The sequence below is a fragment of the Nyctibius grandis genome, chromosome 4 (assembly GCF_013368605.1).
Source record: "Nyctibius grandis isolate bNycGra1 chromosome 4, bNycGra1.pri, whole genome shotgun sequence".
NCBI classification, from domain to species: domain Eukaryota; kingdom Metazoa; phylum Chordata; class Aves; order Nyctibiiformes; family Nyctibiidae; genus Nyctibius; species Nyctibius grandis.
In genome coordinates, this window is record NC_090661.1 from 86,735,476 (window position 1) to 86,750,632 (window position 15,157).

The window sequence follows — 15,157 nt, forward strand, 5'->3', positions numbered from 1 at the left end:
GAAATGGCACACAAGTATTTTAAGACATACTAAAAGAGTATTCACTGGAACTGGTCAAAAGAGAGGAGGATGCTTAAGATGTGAAAATGAATACGTGATTAACTGACAAGGAAACCTTTGGAAATTTCAGTCTTATTTAATGACCCACTCAGTAACCTGGCTTCACCCACAATATCCACTGGGAATGCTGTGCAGCAGATGCATGGCTCTTCTCACACGTCCTACAGTGCACTGTCACAGTGGTCAGCTACCTTTACCCCCATACATCCAGAGCTGTGCCACTCCAGGTTTGGTTTCTGCATTCAAAATATTATTTTGTCCGTGTCCTATTTACAGTGCACAAAAACACAGAGGTAAAAATCAGAGCCCATGTCTTTGCTGTAATCCTTACATATATTCCAAGATAAACACAGGTACAAGCTCTTAAATTTGGATTAAAAGAAATTAAAGCTAGCTCTTGCAGTTGGACTAGATGATCGTTGTAGGTCCCTTCCAATTGAACTATTTTGAACTATTCCATTCTATATATCACTTAAATTTTTTTCTTGTAGTTGGAGTTAAATGTGAACTATCTTCAAAGCTAGTAACTATCTTCAAAGTCTGTAACTACAGAGGAATAAAACCTAATTTTTGCCATAGCATTGTTTCAGAAGGGAAGTAATTCAGCTCTTTTCTTGTGTAGACTTCCCCCTCTAACCTGGGAAAAGTAAAACCAATCTCTCTGCCTAGAACAGCAGCAAGCCTCTTAGTCACCCGTAGTCTCACATTTTTTCCTAAGTTGCAATTTGAATGCAAGTTTCCAGTGTAGTACAATACCTATTTGGTAAAGACCAATTACCATAGCTAAATTTACTGAGTAAAGAAAAGGATTGCATGATGAGTTTACAAAATTAAATAAAAGACGCTATTCCTCATTTTAAAATGCAGTTTCAAAATTTAAAAGGTAATTTTAAAAGGTATCTTTTAATGCAAACATCTAATTACACCAATTACCAGAAAACTTTCGAAAGGCTTATAATAGCAGGCATCCTTAACCAGCTCATTTTTTGCCATAAGTAGGATGATAGGAAGCTAAAGGAAATTCATATAGTATTTTTATAAAGGATTAACGTGACTTTACAACTTCCCATCATAGTAAGTCATGTTTGAGATGTTATATAAGTATTGTAGCATGCTAGTATTTCTTTTAAGAAGTATTGCTACTAGCCAGCCATTCTTAACAAGGTTTCTGAAATCACAAAGACTGTGCTGGGAGCCCAGCTTAAAGGATGCTGGGAGGCATTTTAAGAGGAAGAAAAAAAATAAAATTCAGCAAAACCCAGGTCAATACAATCAAAGTCCTTCCACTGACATGCAGAACACAGCAAATGCAAGGTCACTTAGTTTCAGCGGGTATACCAATGACTGAAGGATCTAGCCATCTAGGGCTACCCTCACCACTCCAGTGAGAGCCATGACCACCACGCAGTACTCACATGGCCAGGTGACCTACCAGGTATCCATGGAATTTAATGAGGGCAATGGAGTATTTAGTGTAAATTGTAAAATTGCATATAAGAAGCAGTTTAGCTGGGTTAACATGCAACTCACTGAGCCAGTTACTTGTCAGGTCAAAGGCAAAATTTGCATATGTTTTAGCAACAGATTGTCATGTTCAACATGTCCAACTATGACAGAAAGATTCATCAAACCAAATACTTTTCTTGACAGTACAGCCAAGCAGTCTAGAAATGGAAACACAGCAAACATTAAGAAAATGTACTACTCTCTGTGATTATGTAACTGGTCAAAAGGATTTCTCTATTTGTGAAATTATTACCTGTATTCTGTATAAAATTAAGGCTCTTAGCATGCACTTAAAATGCTTTTCCAGGAGAAATAATTAGTATTCCAAACAATTAACTAAAAAAAAGAAATGTTTTGCCTAGTAAAAAGTTAGTTTCTACAAAATTCTAATATTTTACTTCACAATACCATTTGGTTTGAACGACTACGTGTCATATATAATGCAATGTCTTACACTTTTTAAATGTTTCCATACATCTTTCTTGATGAGCTAGTAAAACAGTTTTCTCTGTTATATTCTCAGAAAAAAGAAGTCTGCAAACATGCACATCTTTTAACTTCCATGGAATACAGCGGTGTGACCTGAAATTAAGCTTATTAGAAATTATCAAAACTTTCGCTACTCCTATACAAAAAGGTAAACCTCACTAAGTGAAAAACACAGCTGTATGAACAAACTAGAACACTTGAAAAATGTACCAGAAATCAAAGAACTTATTGACAGAATATTGACAGTATAAATGTACAACTGTATATGAATTCATAAAATTTCCATTTAAATAAATCCTCAAATTCATGCAGATTATAGCAATCAACAAAATATGCATCAGATTCTCAGCTCCTTCAAATGAACTTAAGTACATGCATTCACTCACTTAAAGCACTCATAACAGAGAGCAGAACCTGAACCACCAATTACTTAACACTCAGATCCAGTAAATTTAAGTAATTTCTTTGGTTAAATTATTTCTAGAGCTATACATCAGCATGCAAAAATTGATCTGCAAATTTGTTAGGAGAATCAGTAAAAACATTTCAAGCTTAACTATTTGTTGAACAGTAGAGTCTTACAGTAAATTGCATGGGCCTGGCCTCAGAGAATGTGACAGATTTCCTGAAAAACTACAGCAATGTCTTAATCTCTCAATGTGTTATTTCTTCGTTTTTAAAATAAGATCAATAACAATTTCTTAATATGATCTAGCAGCTAGACACATCACCATTTTTTTTACCACTTCTTAATAGCCTATATGGCTTATGAAATTGCCATTCTGTTTCTACTAGCTCTCTACTCCAATAGTCATGATTTAACCAGGCCAACAGACACAAACCAAATAAACTAGTAAGTTACTTGCTGAAATTCACCAATGCCCTCAAAAGCTCTTCTAAAGCATGCATTTATCTCAGTGGAAATGCTGGTGTGCTTGATAAAACCGTGAAGTCCAAGAAAGAATCTACAGTCCTCTGACAGAAAAAATATTATGTAGCTTAATGAAAAGCACTCAGCACAATAACAAGAACTGCCGAGAAGTCAAAGCTGAAAAGATTTTGTTTCTTTCCTTCAGATGTATTTAAATTACAGAGTGGAGGAGCCTGCGTGATTTAGCCTTAGAACTGAAATCGATTCAATGACTCGGGAGTTTAAGCCATTGAGGGATTAATGGAACACAGCAAACTGCAGAGAACAGGGCAGGCACACGTCTGGAAGCCAAAAGAAGTAAAACAATAGAGTACACAAACTATTAAATCAACCTTAGCTTCATAATAGAGACTTCAACACCTACAGCTTGCCTCAATATCACTTACTTCTTCCTACCTCAAATATAAATGCTTTAAATACTTATTTATCCATAAAAGCTTTTTTTGCAGCCTTACTAGTGAACTGCTATAGTTCTGCTAGACTAAGTCCTGCTATAAGCAATTATTTTCCATAATTGTTTTTGTCTAGTTCATGTCATTTGGGAACTAGTGTAAGCTAAACTAACAAAGATATAGTTATACAAGATTGTGTTCAAGCAAACAGAGCATAGCTATATGTATTATACTGTTGTAACCAGTTGTCTTGGTGTAAAACTTATTTATTCTATTTGGTTTTCACAGGATTAATATACTTACAACATAAAAGCTCTTCTAAACAGTCACACGACTTTTTAATGACTTGTGTCTTTGTCATTAGCTTTAGCAGATTATACTGGAAAAGGTGTTCGCAGTCCTTTTCTAACAAGAAAACTTTCAAAATTAATGATTTTGCTGTCCAAAAACAAACTCAAAATTAGTACCTTCTGAGATTACTTCCTCAGATTTTAAGATCTCTCCCTTAATCTGAAGACTTCAAATGCAAATAATTCCTTCTCTAGAAGTACATAGTAAAAATTAACAGTTCTCTTTCTTTCCCTTCCTTGTGGTGCCACTGCTACCTGTACTGGCGTCAAGGTTTAAAATGGAATTTGCGTCAACTTTGTCAACAATATTGTTCACACAGTAAGAAAACAAAAGACCTAGGAAAATAAAACACATCAGCCTTGCTTTGTGCAGAGCTGGACTAAATGACTGGCATGGTCTTTTCCAACCCAAATGATTCCAGGATTGTTACACTGCAGTTTAGCATTTTACCTTATAAGCCATTAAGTATCACTTTAGTAGTGAAGCAAAAAATAGTCATGTTAGTGTGCAGATTTTAGATCTATTGGAAATAGGGAGTATTCTAGACACAAGAAATGCAGATCCCAAGTATGGAATGGAGTTCTCCTTTCCCAAAGGCAACAGCTCTGAAAAAAAAAGCAGGGACACTAAAACCAAATGTTTTCTATGAGTTTTTAGAAGGGGGAGGTGGCAAAAAAGGAGGTGGCAAAAACAGGTCCTCCCACATAAATCACTGATGACACCAATAATGCAGTATCTTTTCAATGTTTTTAAAGACACAGACAAACCAGAGAGCGTGCGGGAGAGAGCTATAAAATTATTACAGGCTCCAGTAGTGAGACCTGGAGGGAGAGATTTAGATTAGAAATGCTTAACTTTAGTTCAATAAAGTGAGAATTGAGAGGTGACTTGACTGTAGTACGTGTGTAAGCATCTCCAACAGGGGAAATATGTCAGTTGGTCCTTGATGACAGACAAACTCAGACTAGAAGTAAGTCACCCCCCTTTGTGAGCGTCACTGACCACTGGAAAAAGCTGTGCACGTGGATGATAGTTCTAAAGCATCCTCTGAAGGCTGTAGATTAACACTGCTGCCTTTCAACAACTAAGCTTAAAACAGAGACAACTGGGTTTAAGTAAATGACATCTTAAAAGGATGTCAGACTATAGCTAGAGGTCTCCATTGACATTAGGCTTTGCAATTCTATGAGCTGTCTTTCTTTCCCAAACAACATGTTCTTATCGCCCTCCTGTCTTAAAATTTGATGTGCCATCATCCACGCAATCACTAAACTTTTTTTTTGCCTCTCAAGCTTTCCCTTTCCTGCAAGATCTTTCTGAAATTAGTCTCTCTGTATTCAGTCACACGCATCTCTCTTCTCACCACCTTTGCTGCTTTTGTCCTGCTAGTTATGCCAGCCAAGACCACCTACGCCCATTTTTTTCAAGTGACATTTAAAAGAAGTCCTTCAATTCCACTGGACCCCTCCTCTGTCAAATCCCCCTTCTTTCACAATACCTACAGTGAGGTGTTGGCTGTTCAGATCCATTTCTTGTCCCACTCCCAGTAGACATAAAGGACATCTGCTTACTTTCTCCTTACAGTATTTTTATTATCTATCTGAAGGTTATCATGTATCTCCTGAACTTTTCTCTATAGAAAGTGCTTGAAGCTGGACAGTCAGCAATGACAAGACTGAGAGGACTACTGCACGGCTTTTACATATGACTGATTTATTTTTGCCTCCCAGTAAAACAGCAAACATATTACCAAAACATGGTATACTTAACCAACAGACAGCTTGTGATGTACCGTAACCAACAAGTGCATTTTTGCAGGCTGTTTCTCACCAGTCCTCCCACGCTGACATAGAAAGTGATATAATGTTTTGCCCAGCAGAATCAGAAAACCGTTACTTTCATAACTCCATCAATTTTGTCATTGTAGCTATTACTGAGAAATAAAATATTACAATACCAACCTTATTCTACTATCAAACAGGCAGCTGCAACTTCCATTAATTGTGGTGGCCAAAGTAGTGGAACAAGAGCAATTCTGTTTCCCTTTTTAAAAAATGTAGTGAATTTCCAAACTATGCAAATATTGGGGTTTTGTTTTGTTTGTGACACGCAACATGCTTGCAGTTCTTTAACTTTCAATCATATGAGATAGAGATCAAACATGCAGGAATGTAGTCTGCAAGAGCCTGCAGTAAGTCAAATAAAATGTAAATGGAAAGCTACCATTCTTAGGCTTTTTACATGGCTTATGGAAAATGCGAAGAAAGTAATTATGTTTTTTAAAAGATGTAACATTTTATACATAAAAAGATATATTTTTGAAAGAACATTTTTGCAAAAGTGAACACGTTAAACGGCAAATCTCCGCACAAAATTTGGTATAAAATTATTTAATATTTGTGTGACTAAAATGTTTATGAACTTGTATTGAATTTATCCAAATGTTTTGGCCAATCAGTTGATTGCTTTTGCAAAAACGATAGTCTCAAAATAAAAAGTATCAACTTTTCATTCTGAAGCTGATCTATATTTGTTCGTTTTAAACCGTATAACTCCACATAGACAAAACAAGACTATTTTTTCCTCTTGATGTTCAAAAGAAGTTTTGGGTGTTCTAGTTGTATCTCTGCATACAGGAATTTTAAATATATTTTAGTTTTTCCCGGTTGTCTTTTTTAAAGCAATTCACTCTATATATGGTTACAGAAAATTCCTGAAGTTTTTTCCTCCTGAACACTAATCCTGAACACTAATCCTACCACCATCTTCAAGACAACAAGTACCTGAAGCCAGCATCTCTCTCTTTCTCTTTTCTGTTCCATGCACGTATTTGAATGGTTTGTTGACAGCTTTTAGGGGGTTTTACATTTACAAATCCTTTACCTATGAGGTAGACAAGAACTATGTGATTTAATTTGATCCCTTCTACTTCATGGCTGTTACAGAACAGCATATTATGAAGATCTGAAACCTAGAAGAAAATTCTACTTCTAATGTTAATTTTCTCTCTCAAATCAAAGACACTATTAAGCTTAAATAATAAAAAAACTATTTCATGGTGCTTTAATGTATGACACCACAAATAAGTTCATAAAATATTGATTACATTTTCTCAGTCAAGAAAGTGCCTATACTGACACAAAACCAGAACTAATTGGTATGATGTATCTCTTCTCAGCAAACATGGCAAAAGCATTCTTTTCTGACCACACTAACCATTTTTTGATCTTTTAAAGTTCAAATTAGTTACTGTACTGGTTTCTTAGCTTGAATTATTAATGCCATAATGGTTTATTGTGGGTTTTGTTAACATGATTTTTGTTTAATTTATTCACCGATATAAATGACGTTTTAAAGATCTTTAAAACCTACAAATTCTAGTATGATCTTGTGCAGCTCAGGATGTTTGAGTACATGAAAATAAACTTGGATGTTTGGCAATTTATGCCCTTCTGAGATTTGCAGAAGACTCAATAGAGTTCCAGTGGCTGCAGTTCCATAGCTGGAAATAGTAGGAAATGGTAGTATTACCTACAAATATTCTACAAAACGAAGTGTAGTCAAAAAAAACCTCATGTAGTTTAATGGCTCTAGGTATAGCTATTTTCAGGATCAGGGCCCAAAGACTAACAATGTTTCCAATCCAAATTCTTCTGAATTCCAATCTGAAACTTCTGGAAACTCACCAGAAGAGCAATTTATTTGAAAAAAATCTTATAAGAATTTTTAGAAAAGGTCATACATATTTATGATACTTCAATAACTACTCCACTTTTATAAGGAGATACCCATGTTAAAGAAATCTTTGTTCAGTTTCTTTGCAGAGCTTTGCAATTTAATTCTGAACAAGCAAATACAAGTGAACATCTTCAGATCAAATCTTCTTCAAATCTACCAGTAACATATTGAAAGGCATTCAAAACTAGTTTTTTCAGACTGAGATTTCTTCCTCCCCCCCACCCCCCAAAGAAAAATGCTCTCCGAAGACACCACTACTGCCTGTGGCAATATGGTTAAGTCAAAAGGTATGTATGTGTCCTTTACTCCAAAATATCAGAGGAAAGAGAAACTGAAATGGTGAGGGGCGGGGGGGGGCGCGGGGAAAGCAAGGAAACCTAATGCAACAGCATCGGACCTATCATCTCTCTAGAAGATCTGAACACTTTATAAAGAAAGCCGAAAATGTACATGAAATCTGTTGTACCAAGTCCATGGGAAATGAAGGATAAAAATATTTAGTTGCTGTACAATTGTGCAAAGCCCTTAAAATTAATCACAGGAAGCAATTAAAGGTACTTTTAGCATCAAATTGTATTTCTAGTTCTTTTATTGTTTGGTATCTTGTAAGCAAAATATTTTCAATTTGCGCTTGATAAATCACAGAATCACAGAATGTTAGGGATTGGAAGGGACCTCGAAAGATCATCTAGTCCAATCCCCCTGCTGGGGCAGGATTGCCTAGACCATATCACACAGGAACGCGTCCAGGTGTTCTCAGATATAATTTACTTATTTCAGAATTATTAAAATGTGTAGTAATGCATTTTTATACATAAAAACTATTTCCAAAATGAATACTTAAACATTAGAAAACTATGTCAATATGAAGCCCCTTATATAAAAACTAAACAAACTATGCGCTAACAAAAATTCTCATATGAGCTTATTTTCTGGAAAATGCTTGCATCATTCTACCACAAATCAAAAACATCACAAATCAGCCTACCAAAGGCAGGGTCTGAGCCGCATTTATAATTTCAACATTTCTGAAATTAACTAACATCATTTTCCCTCCATTTCTTGTAAGCCTACTCGGTATCTCAGATTGGTTATCACTGACTGAATAAAGGGATTAAAAACACCATTATTTTGCAATTAATACAGATACACTTGATATCAGGGCTTTTTTTTTTTCCTGTGTTGTCTAAATCACTGAGGTGAAAATAAAGGTGTTGACAACCAATACAATCCTTCTATTGCAACGGGACACTATCTTTTTGAATGGTGAATGTTTGTCATAGCCTTTACCTAACAACCAGATTAGGGAAATGGGAGGGTTAGCACATAAAAGACATTCCTTTCACACAGTAAAATTTTATGAACATTCATTCAAGTTACACATGCCAGTTTAAAAAAAAAAATCTAAATATAGGTGTTACTTTATGACCAATTAGTAGCAAAATGTTTCTTTTACTTTACATGCTGCTATGCACTCATGTTGGTCAGAAAGGGGGAAAAATCAACTGACTTAGGCATCCACGAAACACCACATTGGTTACAAGTTATGAACTTGTATACTGAAGATCCAAGAACAAAAGCTTGCTAAAGAAAAAAAGCAGAAGTGGATTTACATTCAAAAATATGTTACTAACTTGTAACATTTGAGTCATTTATAAAATTTAGGAAAGAAAACCATTACCTGGTTCTAGTACTTTTGAAAACTTTTATTATATCTGACATTCATATTTTGTCTAGCATTTTTCGTAACAGTCACTTACTTTTGTAGAATAAAAAACAAAGGAAAGTCCCACAAGATAATTTGATATCAAAATAGTTGCCATGTGAACTGAATAAATGCAAAGTATACCTAAATTGTTTATATTTATACTACATTCCACTTTAAACAAGTTAAAACACAAAATACACACATAAGACTGAGAGAAGACTTTAAATTCCTATTGCTTATATTAAATCTCTACTTCATTTTCCACCTAGCAGCAGTTCTAAGTGTCCTTAAAGCACTATTATTAAATGCAGACTTTATAGATCCAGCATTAGATTAGACACCCCCTACCCAATCTACTTCTAACTCTGTAAATAAAACTATCACTTTGTTTTAACTACCTGCCTATAATCAGAACCATGTTCTACTGGCCGTAGAAATGCAAATCTTACCAGCAAACGCGTCTTCCATTGAATCTCAGATTTCTCCTAAAATGCCAGAAGAGCAGGTACTTCCAATACCACAGAAAGCCTGGACGCTGCACTTGTCCAAACTAACAGTCAGGCAACAGCTGCTCAGTTTAAAGCTACAAACTGTGGTAAAATGCATAACTGACATGCCTTGTGTAAGCCCTGAAGAAGACGTGCATTTGGCTGGCTCACTGAAAGGTCAGGTTACCCACCTCCCCAGATAAAAGTTGAAACACTGGGATTCGAATGGAAGGAAGTTTAGAAATTAAGGACAAGTATACATCCTGCTAAAACTAAAAGCATTTGATTTTGACAGCAGAGTTATAAACAAGAGCAATTTAAATTCTGTTGGGTTTTTGTCTTTAAATATATTAAGAAACAAGTTAGCCTACACCCAAGCTTTTGTACAAGTTATATTTATATCAGTGTTGTTCAAACAGGCCAAAAGCAATAAACGGAGTTAGTTTTGTTTTAGGAAACTTCATCTGAAGCATTACAAAAACCACAACATGGGTTTCTTTATTAGCAAATGCCCTACCTTTACAGCTATTATGCACTCTGTGCTGGAGTTTCTAATAAAAGACAAAAGCATTAGCTTTAATGGGACAAAGGGCTATGACTTACGCAACAATCCAAAAAAGTTTCTTTGAGAGGCAAAGAAGAAGAAAACCTCCCCAAGGCTTCCAGAAGTGTGATTAACTGTAAAGAAATTACAAATAGAGGGACTTAAAAAGACAACACAGCCTTTCAGGCTGCATCTATGCTAGTAAACTACATAGGCACCAAAACTCTGCCTCAATCCCAGCAGCCCTTAATATCAAGCTCATTTTTATCACTTCTTTTCTTCATTCTAACCTTAGCCTTGTCTACACACAGTTTACATCACTTTTACAAGCAGCAGGACTATATCAGTGAAAAGTTAGTTATGAAATTTGCTAGAGTACACACGACTGAAAAACAATACATTGCCACAAGAAACCTTTCTCCATTTCCCCAGGAAGTCTGAGCGAGCAATCCGTGCAGAACTGGAATGCGAGCAGTACACTCAGAGTCACTTTGTTTATACGGTGAATATACACCTTGTCTGAAAAACCTTCAGTGGAGGAACGATCGTGGAACCCAGCCAACGCACCATTATTTTTTCATTGACAATACCAGCATATTCTCTCTTAATTGGAAGAATGACAATTTAGTGTTGCTTCCAACTTCCAGCTGAAAACTAGTACACATAAGATTTCTGAAGAATTCATGTTAAATATGATAATATAAGGGCCTCCATGGGGATACAGCATAGAATTTTACTATTAATTTTCATTATAAATATCAATTTTATTAATGCTATCTCCCTACAAAAATATAAAATAAACCATCAGATTAAACATTTCTCATCATTATAGGGTCAATACTAAAGAATTTTCCACTAATTATAAAAGCAAATATCTGAAAACCAAAAGAAAAAAATCAGAGTGTTCTTGACTCTACAAAGAAAACTGTACAATATATCTTAGAATTTAATAAAAAAAAATTGTGTCTGGATATAAATAAAACAGCATTATCCTACAAAGTTGATTTTTCTTCTAATTTGTTTCCTAGAAACAAAACTTCGAGGGAATCTTTAGAGATGACTTGAGTCATCTTGAGGCTTGAGGTCCTTGGGTTTTTTTGCTTATGATTGACATGCTAACATAAACATACCGAAAAAGTTCCATTCTACACTTTAAAAGTTCCCATGGACACTACTTTTACAAGGCCCATTCAAACAAATGTTCAGACCTTTAAAATAATAAACAATAATAAGCAGTTCAGGGAATAACTATCTGCACTTAGAATCTCATTTCATTTTTTCTGAAGACTAATTACTCTTCATAAAAAAAAGAGAAGTTTGATTTTAAAACTAACATTATTTTGCACAAACTTCTCCTCTCTCAGCCTTCACCCACAGACACTACTATGTCCTTCATTCCCTTCCTCACAACAAAGCTCTAATAGCACAGTCAGACTCATTCTATGAATTTAAACTCTTTTTTTTCTGCTGGTAGAAACCACAGCTATAGACTAACAAAAAAATATTGCTGTAAGCAGAGACTCAGCTACACAAGTTAAAGGATCATCACTGTACCAAACTGCCACATAATAGTATTGGAATAAAATCTATACAAAATCAGCTGAAACTCAGTTCTGTTTCTTAACTGCTTAGCTCTATACACTGGTTAAGATATCCAGATCCACACGAACATGTACCTTCCTGTACCATGAGTATGATACCTCTTCTGTCCAAAGAAGCAATTTTACGGATGAAAATATTTTTTTTACTTAGGTTACTTACACTAGTTATCGTCAGTCTACTGCCTGGATCAATTATGTATCTTTTCATCTTGCAGTAATATACCTTACCAAACCCAGAAAGAGGACTATTAAGGATGAGACAAGCTATGCTGGCGAAGCTTAATTCTTTGTGCCTACAATGTATTAAAAATGTTGGATTAAAGAAAGTTTTTGTTAAATTAATGTTGTCAAGGATCCTTCTTAAGTCCTTCTCCTACTGCCCTTGCTGTGGCCAACCTGGCTGCAACCAGGCCTGACCAGATGGTGACAGGTCCGGGAGACGGACTTCAGTGATCTTTCCCTTCTGCCAGTTTATGGAGACAACCATTGTAGCCAGCTCCAGGTGGTCCCAGGTGTCCCTTGGCTACAGCTGTCCTCCCAAATCTTTCTCCTCCTTTCTACCATCTCAGCCTTGATCTGTGCTTCCTGCCACGTCACTCTTAATGCTGCCCCGGACCAGGTGACCCGCACTTGTTCCTGGTCTTCCTGACCTACCTCCTGGAGCCAACCAAGTAGCATGAGATCCTTAGTTTCCTGACTCACACCCTTGCCTCAGGCCACATTATCTACTTGCTGTCTGATATATCTCCTGGATTTCATTTACAGTGTGCTGCCTGACCCATCTTCTTACCTTAGATTCTCAGCCTGAGACACATTTCATCTTTGCAGGTCTTAATCTCAGCTCATTTGGCTTTATCCATCACTCTAGATGGTCTTAACCTTTGGGCTCAAACACACACAGGCCAGCTAAATCATGTTGGCCTTCCTAAACCTGCGTACATAAATCTTGTCATCACCTGTGACTGACATGTAGCGGTCAGACAACTGTCCCAGCTCAGGGATCCTGGAATTTCCCCAATATTGTAACAATAAGCCTCGTGCAAAGGGTACAAGAAACATCAGTGGGAAAATTCACAGAGACTTGGATCCTGTTTGCTGCCCAATCTTTGTTGATGCCAAAGTCTGATTACAGAAAAAGGATAATTTCTGAATACTGGGTGAATGAAGTAGGTTTTCTTAAGATCAGTACAGTCTGCCTCCATGTTCACGACAAAACAGTTTCCTTCTGTTCTTGGTCAAAAATTGCTATTGTCTATTTAACAAGTTCCAAGTGAGCTTTCTCTGGAAGACGAACAACAGTGATCAAGGATGTAGTCTGATTTATATCACTTAAGAAAGTGGCATCAGACTTCAACAGCTTTGAAAGACACTAAAGTGAAAAGAATACTGATACAAAATGTTTGCAGCATGCTCCATCCCCAGACACCTCTTTTTACATCCCTTTTGTTTTTCTTAGATTATTAAGCTACAGAAGTTATCCTTGGGGGCGGAGGGCAGGGAGACAGGTAATGAAGGGTACGAGTTTCTTTCCAGCAATGACTCTGGATACAGACATCAAATACAAAGGACAAACATTTTCACATACTCTAGTTCCTTCTTTAAGGTTAAAAAAAACCCAAAACTTTTTTTCATTTTCTGCATAAAAATGTCAACACCACAGGAACTGTGACAATGACTGAGTCTTCAAATATGATTCCAGTGAAAGTTCTGGCCCGTTCACAACTATGAACAAACTTCTGCAACAATCAATTTGTAAGAAACAGAACAGAACAGGCTCAGAAGCAGGATTTCCTTTCTACAGGAAGAAATCTGGTTTCAATCCAAATCCCATTGAAAGACATTCTCAAAACTTCTTACTAACCAGAAATTGAGTTACATAAAGAGGTGCTAAAACAGTGCAGCTGAAATGTCTTCAGTGTTCATACACAAAAATTATGGTCTTTGTAGTAACAAAGATGCTGACAAGGATGTGAATGTCACTGAGCAGCTGTGGGAACTCCAGGCATCTGTGGTTCCCGGGAGTCTACTCTCAGACTGTCCCTGTGCTACCGGGACCAGAGTTGCAGCTCCTCAGTTGGGAGCCTGACAGCTCTGTGAGCCATCTGAGAGCAGGGCTTGCAGGCTCACTGCTCCAGACCCAAGAGATGAGTCTCCTACAGAGCAGGCCCTACATGAGTTTTTAAACTCTCAGTCCCAGATCCACGTGACTGGGAATTCTGGCTTCAGAGGTCTGGTATGTTTGGAAGCCTTCTCTGGAACTAAAAACACTGGCAGCTGATCTGCCTGCAAGACCATCCTAGCCCTGGGGACTCAGAGCATTTAGGGTCCTTAGCTACCGAACAAAACCTTAGAACACTATTTCCTGGAGTTAGACTACTTGTGACTGTAAGGTTCATTGCTCAGGTCACTAAACAACCCCTGAAGGACTGAACATGAAGAACTCTCAATGTGCTTCGTGCTGGGGAGACGTAAAACCAGGAGCCTATCCCAGCATTAGGGACTCTCTGTTTGCAGGATCCCTATTTCTGGGGCAGATATTACATAAAATCCCTAACTACAAAGAATATAAAGGCTTTGAGAAGTCTTCATTTTAAATCATGAAGGATACGTCCCATTGAGCTAATGGGTTCCTCTTTAAACAGATTATGCAAGAGAGTGCTGAACTTTATCTCCAGGAATTGCAAACATTTTGAAGGAAAAGTAGTGGAATGTTGTCTGGTCCAGAAGAGGTCCTCCAAACATAAATCCAACAGCCCTAGAGATCTTTTCAAGACTAGCTGATACAGACTGATTTTAATAAACAAATTCACTTCCACTTTTGAAGCTTTTTAAGAACTGTCTTGAAAATCATTCCAAGTGCAGTAATAATTATTCTAGAGTTGACAACCATCTAAATTGTGTCCACAGTTTCATGTGTGTACTGAAGCTTAACTTGTAGTAAAGTTGAGGAATGGTTTTACCTGGTGGAAGATACACATCTACTTGACATGGACCTTGACATCATGTTACGTGTCTTTGGCACAAGACTGGATATACTGCAACACAATTTGTACATGGGCTGCCCCTTAGAGCTATTCAGAAATCATGAAGTGTGGAATTCAGTAGTCCACCCACTCTATATCCCCTATCCATCAGTGTTCTACTGCTTTCAGACTGAACTTAAGTTATTGGTCTGAGCTGTAACTTTCTAAATAGCTTGTGACTTTCTTACCAGAAAAACTTACATTTCCCTCATACTGGTGTACTAGTGATCAACACAGGTCCACAAACTATATTTTTTTTTTAATTGGTAAGAGAAAAGAAAGAATTTCAAGCACTTTCCCAGAGAGCATCTCACCTCTGGAAAAAG

General features: G+C 36.7%; 1 protein-coding gene across 7 annotated transcripts in view; it reads right to left on the reverse strand.

Annotated features, from left to right (window-relative positions):
- PLCE1 (phospholipase C epsilon 1) overlaps nt 1-15,157 on the reverse strand; it is a 174,606-nt gene that overhangs the window by 81,451 nt on the left and 77,998 nt on the right. The window contains exon 1 of one of the 7 annotated variants that reach the window (XM_068397337.1): nt 9,625-9,714. The exons of the other annotated variants lie outside the window; for them this stretch is intronic. Coding sequence (XP_068253438.1) covers nt 9,625-9,643 — 19 coding nt within the window. The 5' untranslated portion in view covers nt 9,644-9,714. Of the gene's footprint in view, nt 1-9,624; nt 9,715-15,157 lie in introns of those variants that run through there. 7 annotated transcript variants of the gene reach the window in all.